Below are 19,319 nucleotides of genomic sequence, written 5' to 3'. Positions count from 1 at the left end.
GTCTGATACACCAAACTAACTAGAGCAGCTCTACCTAGGATTTAGGACGGGGCTAGAAGAACTTGTCAAAGCCTCTGCTCCCTGCTCCTGCCCACCTAGCAGTTCGAAAGCACGTCAAGTGCAAGTAGATAAATAGGTACCGTTCCAGCGGGAAGGTAAATGGCGTTTCTGTGCGCTGCTCTGGTTTCACCAGAAGCGGCTTAGTCATGCTGGCCACATGACCCGGAAGCTGTATGCCGGCTCCCTTGGCCAATAAAGCGAGATGAGTGCCACAACCCCAGAGTTGTCTGCGACTGGACCTAATGGTCAGGGGTCCCTTTACCTTTACCTACTGAGGTACTAAGCACCTGCACTGCTCTTTTAATAAGAAAACAAGCAAACATAATTACAACACCACCTTCTCACCCTTTGCTCCATTGCCCTTTCTCTTTAAGACTCTACAACTCCATAGACATTTTTATGCTGCTGTTGAGACGGGACTTTGGATCACAAGGATGAATTTGGGAAATACAACATGCAAGCACAGACATACTGCCTAATCTACTACAGGATCTTTCCTTGCTGACACTATATTTTCTGTATATGGAAGTATCTGCCAACCTAAGTTCACACAACTCCCCCAAAACATGTCTCACAGATTGCAATGGGACTGAGATAATACAGTCAACACTATGTTGTTGGAAATGCATTACTCTTTCAGGGAATGACTGTGTATGTGTTAAATCCCACAAAGCACCATGTTGTGCAGGTCAACTTCGTTTAGCAATAAGGTTTGAAGCTAAAGCTTGTTACTTCTGCAGGCATGGAGCTTGACCATGTGAAGTTGTTTCAAATGGGAGATACCAACGCCACTGGGATACTAGCAGCAGCACTCCCACATACTGACAAAAAGTATGTCTCTGCCAGGAGACAAGTGTGCACTCATGCACGAGTAACTCCCTACTGCTTTTGTTTCCCTCAGCGCAATGGAGCAGTTTGCCATGGTTGGAATGCACTTCAGCTTTTAAGCCCAGAGGCATAAAAACTCCCTCTAGGATGCCTTACAAGTTATTTCAGAGAAGTGTGCAATGGTCTCCAAGCAGTTATTTTAAGGAAGCAGCTCCAGGTTGTTGTTGTTGTGGTGTGTGTGTGTAATTGCACCCCCCCCGGCCAGGTGGCATAAAAAAATGTATGGGGCCTCAATAAACTGCATTGTTTCCTGTGCAACTTGGATGTGTCTCATTTCTTTTGTTCCTTTGGTTGGTGCCCCCCCCCCCCCGTTTTATCTCTCAGCTAGTGGAACACAGAAGAGCATCAACCCTACTCCTTGTCTCTCCATGAAGAGAGAAAGAGAGGGCAAAGAGAAAGCAAAAAACTTTCCACCGAACAGGTTGGAGACAGGTCTAGCACGCTGTTGGGAGGAAATTGTGGGTGACACCTCTGCCCAGAAGTCTCTCACAGGAGCAGCACAGAGGTTGCCAGGAATGTAACTTTTGCTCGCACTAGAAATAATTACCACACAGTTTAAGCTTGTACAGTAAGCCCACAACCATCTTCAACACCCAGCATCTCCAAGCAGGACTGAGAGAAAACCTTGTCTGAAACCCTGGAGAGTCACTGTCTGTCAGCAGAGGTGGAGCAATGGTCCAATAAGGTAGCTTCCTATGTTCCAATTGTTTTGGAAGCAAATGCGCTAGGTACATAAATGAGATTTTACAGTAAGAGTTTATGTTAGCAATGAGTTCAACTGATACCCATTCCAATTGTTAAAATCTTATGGAGACCCCTGTGTATCGATTTCATTCAGCTATGGCCTGTTTAACAAGCTAATGAATAACCACAACTCTCATTATTCACTGTCGTTCAAGCGACATCACAGCAGATAATATCAATACATACAAAGGTTAACACTAAATCTTTTGCTGGCCATGCCTATCCTCTGACATACCCAAGACCAAGACAGGCATTAGAAAAACTTTTGCAGAAGATTAATGTCGTAATATTTATATAGTACTTTGAATGTTTGAAGGATTTCACATCCTCTCATTTTACAATCTTTACAATCAGGCCAATATTATTATTATTATCTACCATCATCAGTTTCTTTGCTTAGGCTTAGGACTGTAAAGTTGGAGGGACACCTGAGAATCAACCCCCTGCAATGCTGGAATCTTTTACCCAACGTGGGCCCACGACCCTGAGATCAGGGGTCTCATGCTCTACCAGCTGAATCCTCTCCTACTTGCATGTTGCTGCTGCTGTCGGGGCTGACACAGAGAGGAGTAATGGCTGGCCTAAGACCAACTAAACGACTAAACAACAGCAAGACCAACTAGTATGTTCATGGCAGAACTGAGATTTAAACGGGGGACTTCCTGGCACTGGTTCTTAGCCACTGCACTACATAGCATCAACTATGCTTTGTAATAAAGCTGTACTTCATAATTTGTGTTTCTATTCTAAATTAAAAATCAAAAGATTTTTTTTTTAAAAAAAAAAACAGTCCACATGCATCGACTTTAAAATATGGGTTACTGTTATAATCTTGCTGCTACTTAGACACATGGCTAAACTAGGCATGGATTAACCAGGTCAAACTATATAAAGCACTAAAATCAGCTAAGACAGCATAATTCATTGTTCTACTGGCACAGACAAAGCAAATGTGTGGGGGGGGGTGGTAGGGGAAGAGATCAAAGACGAAAAGGAGAGGAAAAACCCCTCTATTTTTAACTGGCATAGCAAAAATTATTTGGCAATTCTATACCCTTAAGGAAAGCTCTTGTGTGCAGTTAAAACATCTCTTTTTAATTAGAATATTTAGACCGTCCTCCCTCTAGAACTGCCAGATGTCACAGTTCCACAGCACGTAATGGCGATTCCTTTCTACCTCAGCTGTTTCAGCCAGCAAAATCAATGTACCTCCACAGCATCCCTTAGATAAGACTCTTGCACCTGGCAGCCTACATTCATTCATCATCTTTTCTCAAGTTATTATTGACAGCCCTAGGTTTCGGCAGTGGAAATTCCTACATGAACAAAGAGTTACAGAAAGCAAAGTTCACCTAAGAAGTGCACACATAGCTAATGAAATAAGATTGCATGGAATACCAAACATAAAAGGATTAACAAACCAGGGGTGAACCCTGGGAGTGAACCTCTATGAGCACACTGCATGACTTAATTCCAAGTAAACATGCATAGTATTCCAGCGAAGGAAAACTAGTTTTGAAACCACAAACAAAGCATCTAAGAACAGAGAACAAAGTATATGTGATCTTCCACTGCATGATTTACAGGTTGTCTACTTCAGATTCCTTAGGGAATGCAGAGCTTTAGCTATTGGGGGGGGGGGGGGCAGGGGCAGGGCTAGCCAGGCTTTTTGCCCTGGATGAGGCTCCTAGGCTGTGTGTGTGTACACAAATATATGTGTGGGGGTTCCAAGCTGAGTCTTCAACCGGAGTGAAATAAAGCATAGTTTCACCCCTGTGGAATGCATTGCCAAACTAAACAAGTTTTACAGGCAGAACTGCACTGATGAAATGGAAAGCACAAAAATCAAAGGACTGTCTTATATTTAAAAAGCAAACATTCAATTTCACACTTCTCATCACATTATTAATGGTCAAGATAGGATTTTCAGAAAGCTTTTGATGCTCAGCTTCCCAGCAAGATGCCAAGCTATTTAGAAGCAAGTGAATTAACCAACTGTCAAAATATGGAAAATTATCTTATATTAAATGTGAGTAATGTTGCATTTCAGTCCTATTAAGTGTGCATTCTCTGGCCTTATTAATTTCCCAAGTCAGCCTTTTACTGCCTCCCGCAATCTACATCTCTGCACACACACCATGCATCAGGCTTCTTCATTCCCTTCAAAAAAGAAGGCAGCCATATGTGTACAAAGGAGGAATCTCTTCAAGGAAGCGAATGGGGCAGTCTTGACATTTGATTTGAACACTGCAGGACAAGTTACTGTCCATCAACCCCAGTTCTCCATCTGCAAATAAACTCCATCTCCTTCAAAGCTTTGTTGTGACGAACAACACTGGGAAGGCAAATACCTTATACCAAGTCAGACCATTGATCCATCCAGAGCAGTAATGTCAACCCTGACTGGCAGCAGCTCTCCTGGGTTTCAAGGCAGTCCGTCCCCCCCCCCCCCCAGTTCTACCTAGAGATATCTGGGACTGCACCTGGGACCTTTTGCATGCAAGGAATGTGCTCTGCTGCTAAGCTAGGGCTCTTCCATGTGGAAATTGGGCTAAAGTAGAATATATATCTAGCACAAGGTTAGCTGGGGTGCCAGATGTTCTAGGGACTGCAACTCCATGAGCCCCCAGCCAGTTTGGCCAATGGTCGCAGGTGATGGAGTCTGGACTTCAACAACATCTGCTGGTGGCCCTGACAAGAGTAGCACCGCAAATCATACCTTGGTCCTGATATGTGCCAGTTCATCCGAAATACCTTCTAGCCTTTAAGTCCTGCATTTTCAACCATTTATTAAACACAAGCTGACCAGCCACAAACTACTTATTGGAAAGGTGAGAAAAACACCCGCTCTGCCACAATATACACATTATATTATTATTATTATTATTATTATTATTATTATTATTATTATTATTATTATTATTATTATTATTATTATTATTATTATTATAAGACGGTGAAGGAAGAAATCTCAAAGGTTGTTTTAAATCTCCAGGAATCTGATCCCTCGAAGGCAAAGAACATCTGGTATCTTTTTCAGAGCGCTAAACCACGAGCTTTTCCAGCGCTGTCGCATTCAGTCATTCTCTACACATACAGAAAATCTCTCTCTCTCTCAGTCACTCTCTCACACAATCCTTCCGCGCTCGGCACTAAACTTTCCCAGTTCAAAGGAAACGTTCAAAAATGGCCCCGTCGGCCCCGACTCACCGAGCTTCTCCGCGCAGCTCCCGAGCAGCCAAGCGGGCAGCAGCAGCAGGAAGAGGGCGAGCGCCGGAGCCCCCGGCAGCAGCCGCCGCCGCCTGCAGCGACCCATGGCCCCGCGGGACTCGCGGCTGCCTGCCTGCCCAGCCGCCGCTCTTCGCCCTTTTCCCGCCGCTTTGAAACGCCCGCGGCGGCCCTCTCCCGCTCGCCTGCCTGCCTCCTCCTCGGGACGCCCCCTCGACGACGGCGGCGACGCCGGAGAAGCGGCTCCCCGTCTGCCCAGCGCCCGGCCGCCTCCCGCGGGAGAAAGGAAGCGAGGAAGGCAAGCGCGGCTCTTCCCATTGGACGGCGCGGCGGAGGGGCGGCTCCAACGGGCCCGGGCCTCCCCTCGTGCGCCGAGGGAGGCGCGTCCGCCCGCCCAGGCGGCTCCTTTCCCAGCGATGGCTCTCCTGGAGGGGTTCGGTTCGAGCCTGCCTGGAAGCCAGCGGGGATTTACCCCGAAGCCCTCCTCTTCCCTCATCTGGACGTGAGGGAATGGCACTCTGCCTGTACCCAGGTGCAACTCCTGTCTTCTCTAGTGTATATAAAGTGTATTTCTTCACTTTATTGCACTATGCCAGGACTCCTTGGTTTGGGGACACTCCTCCTTTTGCCTAATGACGCCCTAGATTTCTGTCCCAAAGCCTTGCCCTGATGGCATCACTGAACACACCTTCGCCCTCGAAAAATAAATCGCAGCACCCAGAAAACTAGCACAGGAGCCTGCTAGAACTCTGTGATATCCACTCTTCTTTTCTAAATGCAGGTGATTTCATGTGGGTTAAGTCGTATGACCTTGAAGTCAAATATTGTGCATACATTAACTTGGAGGAATATCGCGTGTCCACCATCGTTGTTATTAACAGTAATTTATAATTGGTAAGTCGCTTAAACTGGGGCAGCCTCTAGGCAACTTGCAGTCAATCTTCATTACCCATGCGCTTGTTTCGATTATTGCAATGTGCTACATATTTTTTTAAATGGCATGGAAACTGCTGTCAATTGAGAACAAGGTGGTTTGACCATATTATCCCTGTGCTTTGGCAACTGTAGTGGCACCCAGTTCTTTTCTTTGCCCAACTTAAGAAGAAGAAGAGTTTGGATTTGATATCCCACGTTATCACTACCCGAAGGAGTCTCAAAGCGGCTAACATTCTCCTTTCCCTTCCTCCCCCACAACAAACACTCTGTGAGGTGAGTGGGGCTGAGAGACTTCAGAAAACTGTGACTAGCCCAAGGTCACCCAGCAGCTGCATGTGGAGGAGCGGAGACGCGAACCCGGTTCCCCAGATTACGAGTCTACCGCTCTTAACCACTATACCACACTGTGCCTTAAAGCTGGAGAAAGTGCTTCTGGGCATCCCACAGGTATCTGGTAGGCCACTGAGAATAGGATGTGGAACTAGATGGGTTACTGACCTGATCCAGCAGGGCTCTTCTTATGTTCTTAATGCCCCGAATAGCTTGTGACCAGGTCATCTGAAATACTGCCTTCTATCCTATGTACCTAGTCCAACCTTAAGATGCTCTTTGGAGACCCTTAAGGAATGAAGTGAGTAAACACCAGGGATAAGGCCTTTTCAGCAGTGGCCACCCAGTTATAGAGCAGCCTTCCTTCCCAGGAAGGTTCACCTGGCACTGTCTTTGTGATATTTTCTCACCATCCAGGCCTTTTAAACAACTGGAAGTAGTGTGGACCGCTCAGTTTTTAAATCTGTGCATGTGGTGAGGTTTTGTTTGGTTGTATTTATGTTGCTTTGGGTTTTGTGTCTGCTTTGTGTTCTAGTTGCTTTCTTATTTAACACAAACTGTCCAGAAAACTTCTATGCTACAGGGCAGCATCCAAATGCCATGATAATTAATTTGCCACCTCCCCTGCTGTTTCTGCACATCAGGCCAGAGTTTGTGCAGCTGGCTAACAAGAAACAGTGTTGGGAGTTTCCAAGTGTGAGTGCAGATTTGCTTTTGGAGGAATTTATTTGCTTTGCAAACTAGCAGTTCCATGTCTAGGTTCTTTCTTGCTTATCTAGTATATTTGTAAAGAAATGGATTATGTACTAAAATGCCATAAGAGTGCAGTCCTGACCTGCAGAGCCACTGGCTGGAGGAGGTAGAAGTGCCCCTCTGCTTGCAAAAAGGTGCTCCACCTGTGGAAAGTGGCATGAATCCACTGTGATGTGGATGTGCTGTGGGATGTGCACAGAGCTGGGCTTAGATCTACCACCTGCAATGTTTGTTCTAGTGGCAGACCCAAAACAGAGCATTCAGCAGCAGGTAAGAGGCAGCCTTGTATCTGAAGCCCAATGTGTGTGTGTGTTTGGGGGGAGAGCAGGATCAAAAATTCTAAAGTTGGGAACCAATAAATTCTGTCTCTCATGTTTCCACTTATGTGTTACCATGGTTTAGCAGTGGCTGTGTTAGACATCTCACACACATACACATTTAGGATTCATCTGTAAATCATCAGTACTCTGGACCAAACCTGTAGCAGCTGTCCTTCGAAGCTCCAACTGCTTGAACTGAGGAATTTTTGAAGCCAAATATACAAGTTGAAAAGATTTATCCATATTTGATTTGGATGCAGGGTTTAATTTCTTGGTTGCTTGCTGTTGTAATACAGGGCAACAGCACATCAGTTTGTTTCTGGAGCCATATTGTCCCATCATGTGCTGAATGAGATCCAGCTGCTCAGCCCCCTTCCTTGCCTCAGAGCAGGAGCGGGTGGGGGACCTGTAGCCTTCCAGATGTTGCTGGACTACAGCCCCTCTTATCCTTGACCATCAGCCTTGATAGTTGAGGCTGCTGAAAGATGGAGTCCAACAACATCTGGAGGGCCACAGGTTCCCCACCCATGCGCCTCAGAGGATCTGCTGCTTGCCAACTGCTAGGGGGGGGGGAGTCTGTTTCCATTCCATCATGAGCAGAGCAAGATGCAGCTGCTCAAGAATACTCCCTTGACTCAAGATTTTGGTGGGAACTGCTGCCTGGTCTGACATCAGGGAAGGACAAGGAAGAGGGCAGGAAATGCTGCCTGAATAATCCTGGTCCCTAATGTATACTGAGTGGTTTTGGTTCCTGTACCAGGTTTGAATGTGATCTTATTTTGAGAATCTTTTGGAAGCTTCTTTGAGAGCATCTCAGGACTATAAAGCAGGATGTAAGTATCTGCTTTATATTTTGCAAAGTTGTTTGTTCACTATGTGTTTGGACGCCTCTTAAGATTTTGTAACCAAATAATGCATGATGTTTCCTGAAATCAAGGAGTGGGTTTTCACTGATGTTTGAATACAGTTGGAAGCCATTTTGAGTCAAGATGATAGACTGAAATTTTTGTAACTGCACTGATTTTAACCACTGATTTCCAAATGTGCACTGGTTGTTTTTGTTGTTTTTTAGAATTCCCGAGCAATGACAGCTTTGAGTCTACTAGTTGTAAATAAATAAACAAAATGTTCATTATTCCCTTGGTAGTATAAAGTGTTCATGCCATTGTCAATTGTTTCCAGTGTGAACTTCCCTGTGCTGAAATAAATGGCTGACGATGACTTAACACACCATTTTATTTGGTTATTATTCTACATCAGTGAGAACAAATCCCTGTCTCATGACCAGTTTAGTATCTCATGCGTGACTGTCTTTCCAGTTTGTTCCAGCTTTAACAGCCTTGTTTTCACAAGCTCTTCTGTAATCTGCAAAGGTACATATCAGTCTTGAGCCAAACTTGTTGGGGTTTTTTGTGTTCATTTTTCTCCCTGTATGTACAAAACAATGTTAAATGAATGGTTCCTGCAAACAGGCAGAGTCTATCAAAACCAAGGCAAGACAGAGGGGGTGTGGGTGAGAGAGAGACTAAGTTTGAGTTTTGCAGTCACAAGGGATTTTTTTTTTACTTTCTTCACATAAATTCTCTAAGTATTTAAGGGTCAGTTCGCCAAGCCAGCTCATCTTCTGCCATACAAGATCACATAGTGAAATCTCAGTGTGAACAAGAAGAAAGCCTTTAGCCAAAACCTACAGTTTCTGTTCATCGTCTGCCTGGAGAGACCTAAATCACAAGCCCAGGTTGGAACAACATGCTAAACCAAACCATGGTTTAGCTCAGTGCAGCACAGCAGCAAAATGAGCAAAGCAGCCACGATCTCTCCGGGAGCTTATATGTTTGCTTCATGCTAAGTAAGTCATGTTTTGATTTAATGTTACAGGTAAACTGTGCCATTAAATCAGCCTACATTAGTGATTCCAAAGGAGTAGCCTCCTTAATCTTTTTAAGCAAAGACAACAACAACAAAAAGTCTATGGCACTGTTGGATGTGATTTATTGCAGTGTGAACTTTTGGAACTGAAGCATTGCTGCAGGGAGTTACATGATCCTTAGGAAACATTGGCAAAGCTTTCAACCCCCCAGATTGTGGTGTTGTGTTGTTGTTTTTTACTATTCATTTCCTAAGCAATCCCATGTGACAAAGGAGCTAGAATGTTATCAAGAATATGCAAAGTGGGCTGGCTGGGCTGCTGTCTGTCAACTTTGCTCTGAAATGGGTTGCCGTGAAGAGATCCAGTCCTAAAGTGACCTTAACCAGGCAGGGCTAAGTGAGCAAAGGACATCAAGCCTAGGGCAGGGAACCTCCACTGGCTCAAACTGCAAGCAGTTTGCTAGGGGCATGTTCAACATTCAGTAACAGGCACCCTCATGAATGGAGGCTATCATTCTCCAAAGTTTCTTAATAGGGAACAAGGGGCGTGCAAATCCTGACAGGTTCCCACAGCCTTACGTCTGTCCACTGCCAAGTCCAACTGGGTCAAAGTAGCTGTGTCAGCAAGCCTAAAGGTTTTCCCAGCCTAGCCAGCAGAAGGCATCGCACAATGACTTGGACAGCAAATATTTGTTTATAAAATTTATGAATCATCCATTCTACCTTAAAAAGCTCCCAAGGTGACATCCAATTCATCAGAGCTAAGCAAACAAACAAAACCCCTAAACACTAAAACAACAACATCCAATCACTCCTAAACTGCAGGAGCCATCAGCATCAGTTTAAGTTTTAAAATGCCTGGGAAAGCAAAACAAACCACTCTGCCCAAGAATTCTAACAGTGAATTGGCCTGCTGAGCCTTTCTAGACAGTTGTATAGAGAGCAAAGTCTGCCATCACCAAATGCCAGACTACATTTTCTAGGTATTCTTTCTTGGGCTGATGTAAACATTTAACGGCTTAATAGCAGCTCAGGTATAAATGCAAGTTTCGGTGAATTTTTTTTGTAAACAAAAATGCTACTCACATATTCAGGTGGTGTGTTAAAAACAATTCTCCAGCTTTAGAAGTGAATTGTGAAGAGTGTTTAAAGAAAACAAATCAGTTTACATGGATATATAAAATGTGGTTAAAGGTCCTGTGGTTTGGTTTGGTTTTTTCCTCAATTCATTTCAGCGAAATCTTTCTTTGAAAAGGCAATGAGACAATATTGACTGCTTATTTAAAACATAACTACACCCAGTTTAGTGCTTTTAAGAGGTGCTTCTTTTAATATCTTGCCTCACATTTCACAGGGAAGGTTGCAAGGAAATGATTTTGTTGTTCCTTTCCAGCAGGATCTAATGTCTTCTCAACCCTGGGATGCGTAATATAACAATATACCACTGAGCATTTGCAACCCACTGAAAACAAGCACACATAATAACATAAGGAGAGCTCTGCTGGTTCAGTCCAGGGGTCCGTCTAGTCCAATATCCTTTTCTCAGAGCAATGCCTACGGGACGCCCACAAGCAGGACCTGAGTGCAGTGAAATGAAACACCTACATTAAGGACACGATAAGTGGGCTGTTCCCTAGCACCTGCTATTCAGAGGCATGCTGACTTGGCACTTATCAATTTAGAAATGTGTCCTTTCTGTAGGTGTTCCATTTCATTTGTCCATAGCAATGGTTTGTCATGGCGTGCTAGTTGAAAGGTGGCGCAGCAAGCTCTTATTATAGCTGGCACTGCACCTGTATTCAGACAAACCATGCTGACTCAGCACACACACACCATGACCTTCTGTGTAATATGTGCTCTCCTGCTGCCATCCTTGTAGTCTCCCCAATCCTGAGCCCAGAGGAAATCCAGGTTGTTCTCTGGACATCTTTGGGTTTCACAAAGACAAGAGCCAGACAGTCCACTCACTGTCTTTTGAGCCCCAAGCCTAGAAGGTACTCAGCAGCATAGGACAAAGCAGCCAGGTAGCAGGTGAGACTCCTGCATTGCAGGGAGTTGGACTAAGATGACCTTTGAGGTACCTTCTATTATTTGAATGTTCTTCACCTGTCTGAGAGGGAGTTCAAGCAATGACACAGTTCGTTATATTTGCACTCTTGCAGGAAAAATGGTGCAGGCTTCTGCTGCATCATATAACTTGTATTTAAATAGAAACATTCCAATATGTGCCAGCCCAGGTGAGGAGTTCAGAAATTCATGAATGCAGACCTAGACTAAGCAATAAGTGGCTGCACACTCCCACTAGTACCTGGCACAAAGCTGATTTATGACTACCCTTTCTACTTCACTGAGTCCAGGGAATGTTTTCTTTATGCATGCCTGGCATTCAATAAAAGAAAGGACCAAACAGTATCCAGCATTTGTAAGGTGTTTACAATTCCAAAATTTAACATGCGGCATATCACAGTGCCACCTAGTGGAAAGCATGATGAAAAGTGGAAAGCTGGTTGCTAGCCTATCAGAACAAGTTTTTTTAAAAACAAGAAAGGAAGGAAGGAAGGAAGGAAGGAAGGAAGGAAGGAAGGAAGGAAGGAAGGAACCTTTGGGCCCTTTTGCCAGATTTCATGTATTGTGCAAAAGACAGAATCTTGGACTGGCTATCAGAATGTTTTGTGTAAAAGTCAGCACCATCATTTTCATTTAGTGTGTATGACTGAACTGTGTATCTCAAACATGAGCATGAAGCTTGCTGAGTTTAGCCCCCACATATGGTGCATGAGAGACTGCTGAGTGACTCTGTGTGTTTCTCCCATGCTCACACCCAGAGAGTTTGTTGGTTTGAAGAAGATGGGAATAAGACAAGTAGGTAAGAAAGGGCATGCCACAATTCAGTCTGTCCCCTGAAAAAAGGAGCTCATATGTATAAAGAAATATATTTTGCTCCCAGGGTAGAGATTGCTGACTCCCCGTGGTTATGGTTGAAGTCCTAACCATGTCTGCTCAGAAATAAGTCCTCCTGAATTCAGTGGGGCTTACTCCCAGGTAAATGGGGTTAGTGCTGCATCTTTAGCTAAGACTGCATGTGACAGTTTGAAAGGGATCCACCCAGTACCAAGAGGTGTGTGTGTAGCAATGAAGCCAGGGAGTCTCATATGAAACAACCAAGAAAAATAATCATCCCCAAGATAACATTTGGGCTGATAGTCACTCAAAGGTTAATAATTATCTAACAGCTCCTTGTTACAAAAGACAGCTGGAACTTTTATCTTGACCCTCTGCGAGCTGGGTGGTCTTGTACAAGGACCCTAAAATAAATCAATAAAACTGCAGGACCTATAAGAAAAAGATGGATCCATACAGCCCACTGAGGCTGCTGTTGGAATTATTGATTATGTTTGCATAGCACATTTTTTCAAAAAAGAAAAATGCTTCATCATCTATGTCTTATCCAGTTTCAGATGTTTCTGACTGCAGGTTTTTGAGTTGCCTGGTATAAGTTAAGTACTGGTATGTAGGACAAATTCTTGAGAGTAGCATGACATGAGATTGCAGCCTCAGGTTGTCAGCCACAGCTAGTTTCATGATTACAGAGGTATGGTTTTGAATCTCACAGATATTGATGGAGGATGGTGCTAGTGGAGCCGGCTAACTCAGTAGGTCATAGTGTAATAAGAATTTTAAGGTCTTAGATATATATTAAATGTTCATGTACCAAGCAAACATGTACATAAATATATAAACCACATGTCTGAAGCAGTGCAGGAAGACAGTCCTGAAACCATTTTGACTCCCAAGCTGACCAGATGTTTCTCTGCAAGGAGGGAGGAGGTGGAAAAAACCTTCCTTCTTACAGGAATTTAGTGATCACCATTTCAAAGGGTGACAGACTACCAGGAAAAGACTATCAGGAAAGGCAATCAGATAAGGCATTATCAGATAACCTGGCAGACAGGAAAAACAACAACATTCAAATTTTGTTGTAGACCACCTTTTCTGTGATGTAGGTATGATGTTTGTGGGGCGTGGTCTTAGGTTACACCCCTTCTGTGATGTATGTATGATGTATGGAGGGGTGGTCTTGAGCTCCGGGGGAGGGAATTTAAAATGTCTATATAAGGCCTTGCACGCCATTGTTTTAGGTCCTCCTCCTTTCCTGCGGGTGAGGGGAGCACCCTGTTGCAACAAATCAACAAAGATCAGGCTTACTAGCTGCTTTGCTTCTCAATATTCTCTGGTTCGCCTCTGTTATTTTCTCCTACCAATAGGGAACCCACGTAAGGACTCTGTACGAGCTCTTGGATACCACATAAGGGGAAAAGGGCAGATTTTTATTGTTTATAACAATAGTATGATGCTATGAAACCAAGGCCAGGTGAGTTGCAGTGGATAGAAGTGTGAGGGTTCACTTTTATTCATTAAGTCAGGAAGATAGGTCAGTAGTACAACACAAGACCCAATTTCAGTTCCTGGAATGTCCAGGTGGGAATAGCTAAGACTACAAAAATCTTAAAATCTCAAAGTGGATCACAAGCTACCAGAACAACATGAAATAAAACATGACAGATGAGGGGTCAAATACAAAATACATATTTAATGCAACATGAAAAAAGTAAAATATTCTGTTAAACATAAAACCAAATACAGTGGTAGCTCGGGTTAAGAACTTAATTCATTCCGGAGGTCCATTCTTAACCTGAAACTGTTCTTAACCTGAAGCACCACTTTAGCTAATGGGGCCTCCTGCTGCCGCTGCGCTGCCAGAGCATGATTTCTGTTCTTATCCTGAAGCAAAGTTCTTAACCTGAAGCACTATTTCTGGGTTAGCGGAGTCTGTAACCTGAAGCGTCTGTAACCTGAAGTGTATGTAACCCGAGGTACCACTGTACAAAACAGCATCATTAGCAACTAAACAAAATAACCAAGATAGACGTGGTTCCTGTATGGTAATCTCTCCCAAATATATCTTTAGCAATCTGCCACATACAGACCTATCTCAAGCATTCCCACCAGCTGTGCAGACAACACAGCTGATCCCTAGCCAGCCATTTCTTGCAATGCAAAGCCTGAACCATGGGTGCTGCTAAATCACCCATGTCTGGAAGCACCGTGTGAGGTGTGTGGTTTATTACAGAGCAGCAGAGCATGCAATGTGGTTAAGGTCCCTGCCGAGGAGCACTGCCCAGGGAAATGCCATAATAAGTCCAAGAGCCTTTCAAGAGGCTAAATTTATGTCACATCTTATGATGTAGGGTTGCATTGCAGATTACCGGCTGTACATCATCCTCAGAGAGATTAATATGTTTCATATTATGGAAAAAATCTGTCTGTCTATTTTTGTGACCTGTGGAAGGAAGGGTGTTAACTTACTTGGTGACCCCTGAGTATGAATACTACACATTTTTCCTTTCTGCCTTAATGTGTCACCAAGGGATTGCTTAGAAGAGGAGGTTGACAGCCTGCAGGTGCAGGAGCGTGTTGCAAGGGGAGTGGGGGAAAGTGGCCCTAGAGAAGATTGAGGAACATTACTTGAGCAGAGGACAAGGGGAGAAAATTTATCCTCTGAAGCCAATAAAGACCTTAAAAGTAAGGAACTCCTTTCTCACCATGTGACAGCAGCAAGGGTGTCTGTAGCAAAGTTTTGGGAAACCTTTGAGCTAGTTAATTTGTACTACAGTGGTACCTCGGGTTAAGTACTTAATTCTTTCCGGAGGTCCGTTCTTAACCTGAAACTGTTTTTAACCTGAAGCACCACTTTAGCTAATGGGGCCTCCTGCTGCTGCCACGCCGCTGAAGCACGATTTCTGTTCTCATCCTGAAGCAAAGTTCTTAACCTGAAGCACTATTTCTGGGTTAGCGGAGTCTGTAACCTGAAGTGTATGTAACCCGAGGTACCACTGTACTGTATTGTTACTTAAGAATCTGGCTGATATCTTGGTAAGGAAAAAAATTCTCATAAACTGAAAGTCTCTGATGGGTCTAGTTGTTTTATTCATTCATTCATTGCCTTTTTCCCTGACGAGACTCAAGGCGATAAAACCAAGAACGTGGCAATGAGATGGCACTGCAGACAAAATTTTCTATAATAATGTCCCACACCACTGCAAGTCTGTATGTCTGTCTGTTCATCTTTGCCTCACTTTGCTCACATGGGCAGGAGAGATATCCTTAAAAAGCAAGAGATTTGGGTGAAAGGTGGAAAGTAATAGGCTGTGGGTGGGGAGTCTATGGCCCTCCAAATGGCCCTCCAAATGTTGTTGTATGGACAATAGTTGGGGGTGATTAAAGCTGTAGTCTAACCGCATCTGGAGGGCCACATATTTTCTCATCCCTGTGTAGCAGGTTGCATTGGGGGAAGGGAGCTCACAGCCTTTAAGCTGCAAAAACCAAACTTTCTCCTCAACAAATCCATCATTCAGCTGGGCACTGCGTAGAGGAAAATTCTGGTTTAGGCAATTATCAGTGCATTTTAGAAATTAGTCACTAACTACATCATTCGCCACCCATATCTCATGCCTATTTGTGCTCATTCCTCCCATCCATTTTGTGGTGCATTTGTGGGAGAGTTTCCTGGTGAATTCTGCCCATTTGTATCAACTTAGGGCAACCTATTTGAGGCTACTGTATTCAGTTCAAAAACTCTCATTGACTTATGTTAGCCATTCCTAGGGATGGAATATGAACAGAACCATCTTCTTTGACAGTCACTCATAGCCGAGTCAGATTGTCTTCCATGAACACTGTCTTAACAGTGAGTCCGTAAGTGACTGTGGAGGCCAATTCTGGATCCACACGTCCTTCCACAGGGGAGACATAGGTTTCCAGGCTGGAGTTGATCATGGTGAGGGTTTGCTAAGCGTGCCTTCCTCTTAGCATGTTTCTCCCTTTTGTCCTGAGTTTGAGCATCTGTGACACCTTTGGTAAAGGCTGTTCTCCAATTCGAGCGCTCACAGGCCAGTGTTTCCCAGTTTTCAGTGTTTATACTACATTCAGAACTAAAGCGAAGTCATGTTTTATTCTGACCACAGTGTGTCACCCTCGTTCCATAGATAGCTTAAGTAGGTCGCTGACACAGTAGCTCACCCACAGAAGACTCAAAAATATTTTCCTAGGAAAGCTAGTCATTGTGAGACGATGAGAAATTCTGCTTAAAATTTAATGCTAAAAACGATAGAGACGGGACCTTCTTGCATAATAAAGAGAATGTATACAAATCCTAGTAATAGTAATGAAAACATTCATTTTTTAAAATGTCACTAGCTTTCTAGGAGAAATCAATATTTTATTGTTTGTCAGCGACTGAACCTAACGTTCAGGGATCCCTTTACCTTTACCTTTTAATACCATTGGTCAACACATTTGAGCACCCTTATTTTTGGAAAGAAGAAATCTATAATATTGCAGTAGGGTTTTGGGATCTGGTTGGGAACTGATACTGCTGCTGCCTGTTTGTATGGTGAATAATAATAATAATAATAATAATAATAATAATAATAATAATAATTTATTATTTATACCCCGCCCATCTGGCTGGGCTTCCCCAGCCACTCTGGGCGGCTTCCAAAAGAATATTAAAATACTATAATACATCAAACATTAAAAGCTTCCCGAAACAGGGCTGCCTTCAGATGTCTTCTAAAAGCCTGGTAGTTGTTGTTCTCTTTGACATCTGGTGGGAGGGTGTTCCACAGGGAAGGCGCCACTACCGAGAAGGCCCTCTGCCTGGTTCCCTGTAACTTGGCTTCTCGCAGTGAGGGAACTTCCAGAAGGCCCTCGGTGCTGGACCTCAGTGTCCGGGTAGAACAATGAGGGTGGAGAAGATGGCATGGCGCAGAAGGTTTATATTTGGCAAATGGAGTCTTCAAAATCCAGTAGAATCAGAGTTTCACCAGAACATTCAAAACCATGAATTCCAGAGTGCTTTAAACCTTAATTATGACTTCTTGTTGTGTCCTACATAGCAGTGAATTATTCTGGAATAAGGGAATTCAAATAAATGATGCTAACGATTTGCTAAATTAACTGTGGATAGCACCCTGTGTTAGCAGAAGAAAATGACACATTTAAGAATGTTGACGAAATGTTGGCTGCTGTATTGTCCCCAGACTAGAGGTACAACAATATCTTCTATTGGCACACATTAGGTTGGTGTTAGATTGTGCAAGTTTCTGGGCAACACAGGGCATTTTGCCAGAGCTCCCATTTCCCTCAGTAGCTGGAGCTCATTAATGAAAATATAAGCAAGGCTTTGTAGTGAACTATTAATTTCCATATGTACAGATTGAGGAAGTGTTATTGGAGGTATATAAGCAAACACATGGTCAGTGCAGTTCCATAGCCATCAGTCAACACCCCAAAATGCCTAACTAACTCTTGTTACTGAAAGCCTTATTGCCCCAGAATAGGAAAATTTGTTTAAATTCCTATGTTTACACCTACCTTCCCCAGCCTGATGACCTTCAGATTCCATCTTCCATCAGCCCCAAATAGCAGAGTCAATAGTCAGTGATGATAGGAGTTGCAGTTCAAAAATCTGTGGAGCACCAGAGAAGGTTGCCTTAGAGAAAAGTATGACCACAATAATATCAATCAAGAGCATATAGCTTGAATAAAGTCACACTGCATTGCTCCCATTTCTTACACCCAAGAACTATCAGCAAGTGTTCCTACATCATCCCTGCTCCAATGTGGTAAAATTTTGGGGAAATAGCAGCTAGAAAATATGTTGCTATCTAGTAGGTAGATTATCAGGCTACAAATATCAAAAATAGGTGAAACAATAGAGTTATAGAATCTTGAACCAAGGAATGTTGGAAGTCATCTAGTCCTGAGATAGGGAACCTGTGGTCCTTCAGAAGCTGTTGGACTACAACGCCCATCATCCCTGGCCCTTGGCTTTGCTGGCTGGGGCTGATGGGAGTCGAAGTCTAAGACATCTGGAGGCCATCCCTGGAGGCCATCCCTGTGCTCAGTGCAGCATCTACAACACAAGATGCAACTATAGCATCCATTTCAGATAACCACCCAGCTCAAACACCTCCAGTGAAGGAGAACCCACCCTGCCCAAAGCATGCCCAATGCTGTTATCATTAGGAAGTTTCTCTCAATATTTAACCCAAATATGCTTCACTGAAATTTCCACCCACTGAGGACAGTAAAGAGCAAGTCTGTGCTGTTTTATGCACGACAGCCTTCTGATATTAAATTGAAATAAATACTACTATTACTACTACTAATGATATTTGAAGACAGCCTTCATGTCTCTCCTTAATTGTCTCTTCTCCAAGCTAAACATACATAGTTCTTTCAACTGTGGCTGCATATATTTAAAATTCGTGGCTTCCCTCAAAGAATCCTGGGAACAGAGGTACAATTCCCAGCACCCTTAACAAACTACAGTTCCCTGGATTATTGGGGGGAGTTATGTACTTGAAATATATGGTATGTTTGCAGTTGTAGTTTTCAGACCATTTACCATCCCGGTTGTCCTATATTTTTACCATCTTCAGATTAACTAAGTTCTGTGAAACTTCAGAGTTTGTATATACCACTCACCTAGCTTACACTGCCCTTAACACAATGTATTATGGTACTTGCTTTATGTTGCCTCATATATTTACAGTGTGGGAATGTTTCTACAGAAGAACATCATGAAAGACAAACTCCTTGCAGTGGACCTTGTATTTTTCTGAAACTTTGATTACAGCTCAGTGTTTAGGATGGGAATGAATGAGGCCAGTGCTCTTTACGAAAAGGAAAGGAAAAGCCTGCTCATGTATTCCAATGCTTTCACTATTCAGGGAGGCGAGGCAGTGTTAAAGCATTTCTGTTATATTAGTATCTGGATTGGAAGGGCAATGAAACACCAGCTCTGCTACCGAAGCAATACGCTTGTGAAATGTGAAGGACTGACAGCAGTGGCATGGTTAAGCATACTTGATGCTGTATAAGCTTTCATCCAGGCATACTTTCCTGGTGCTGTAAGCTACCAGCACGACTCCTGTGAATATATGAAAGTATTGACCTGCCTATGATAAAGCTGAGAAGCTGAATATTTTGCTGCTGTTGTTGTTAATGTGAGACTCTGCAAAGCCTCTCTTTTCTCCAATTCTGTATGCCTTAAGCAAACATGCCTCCTTTTGTAAGGATTTCACCTCCTCTCTTTTTATCTGAGGCATCAGAAATTGCCATGGT

At 43.5% G+C, this 19,319-nt stretch overlaps 1 protein-coding gene across 5 annotated transcripts in view; it reads right to left on the bottom strand.

Moving 5' to 3' along the window:
• Positions 1 to 17,610, bottom strand: part of DCBLD1 (discoidin, CUB and LCCL domain containing 1) — a 48,366-nt gene extending 30,756 nt beyond the window's left edge. For 3 of the 5 annotated variants that reach the window (XM_081186775.1, XM_081186779.1, XM_081186776.1), the window contains exon 1: positions 4,903 to 5,175. In XM_081186775.1, coding sequence (XP_081042901.1) covers positions 4,903 to 5,008 — 106 coding nt within the window. In that variant the 5' untranslated portion in view covers positions 5,009 to 5,175. Of the gene's footprint in view, positions 1 to 4,902; positions 5,176 to 17,564 lie in introns of those variants that run through there. The other 2 variants (XM_081186778.1, XM_081186777.1) reach the window with 2 other exon arrangements.
• Between the last annotated feature and the right edge of the window lie 1,709 nt (positions 17,611 to 19,319).

The sequence above is a fragment of the Podarcis bocagei genome (genome assembly GCF_964188305.1).
Source record: "Podarcis bocagei genome assembly, chromosome: 3".
NCBI classification, from domain to species: Eukaryota; Metazoa; Chordata; class Lepidosauria; order Squamata; family Lacertidae; genus Podarcis; species Podarcis bocagei.
The sequence above is the reverse complement of the archived record's forward strand: the minus strand, read 5'-3'. Positions and strand labels throughout refer to the sequence as shown.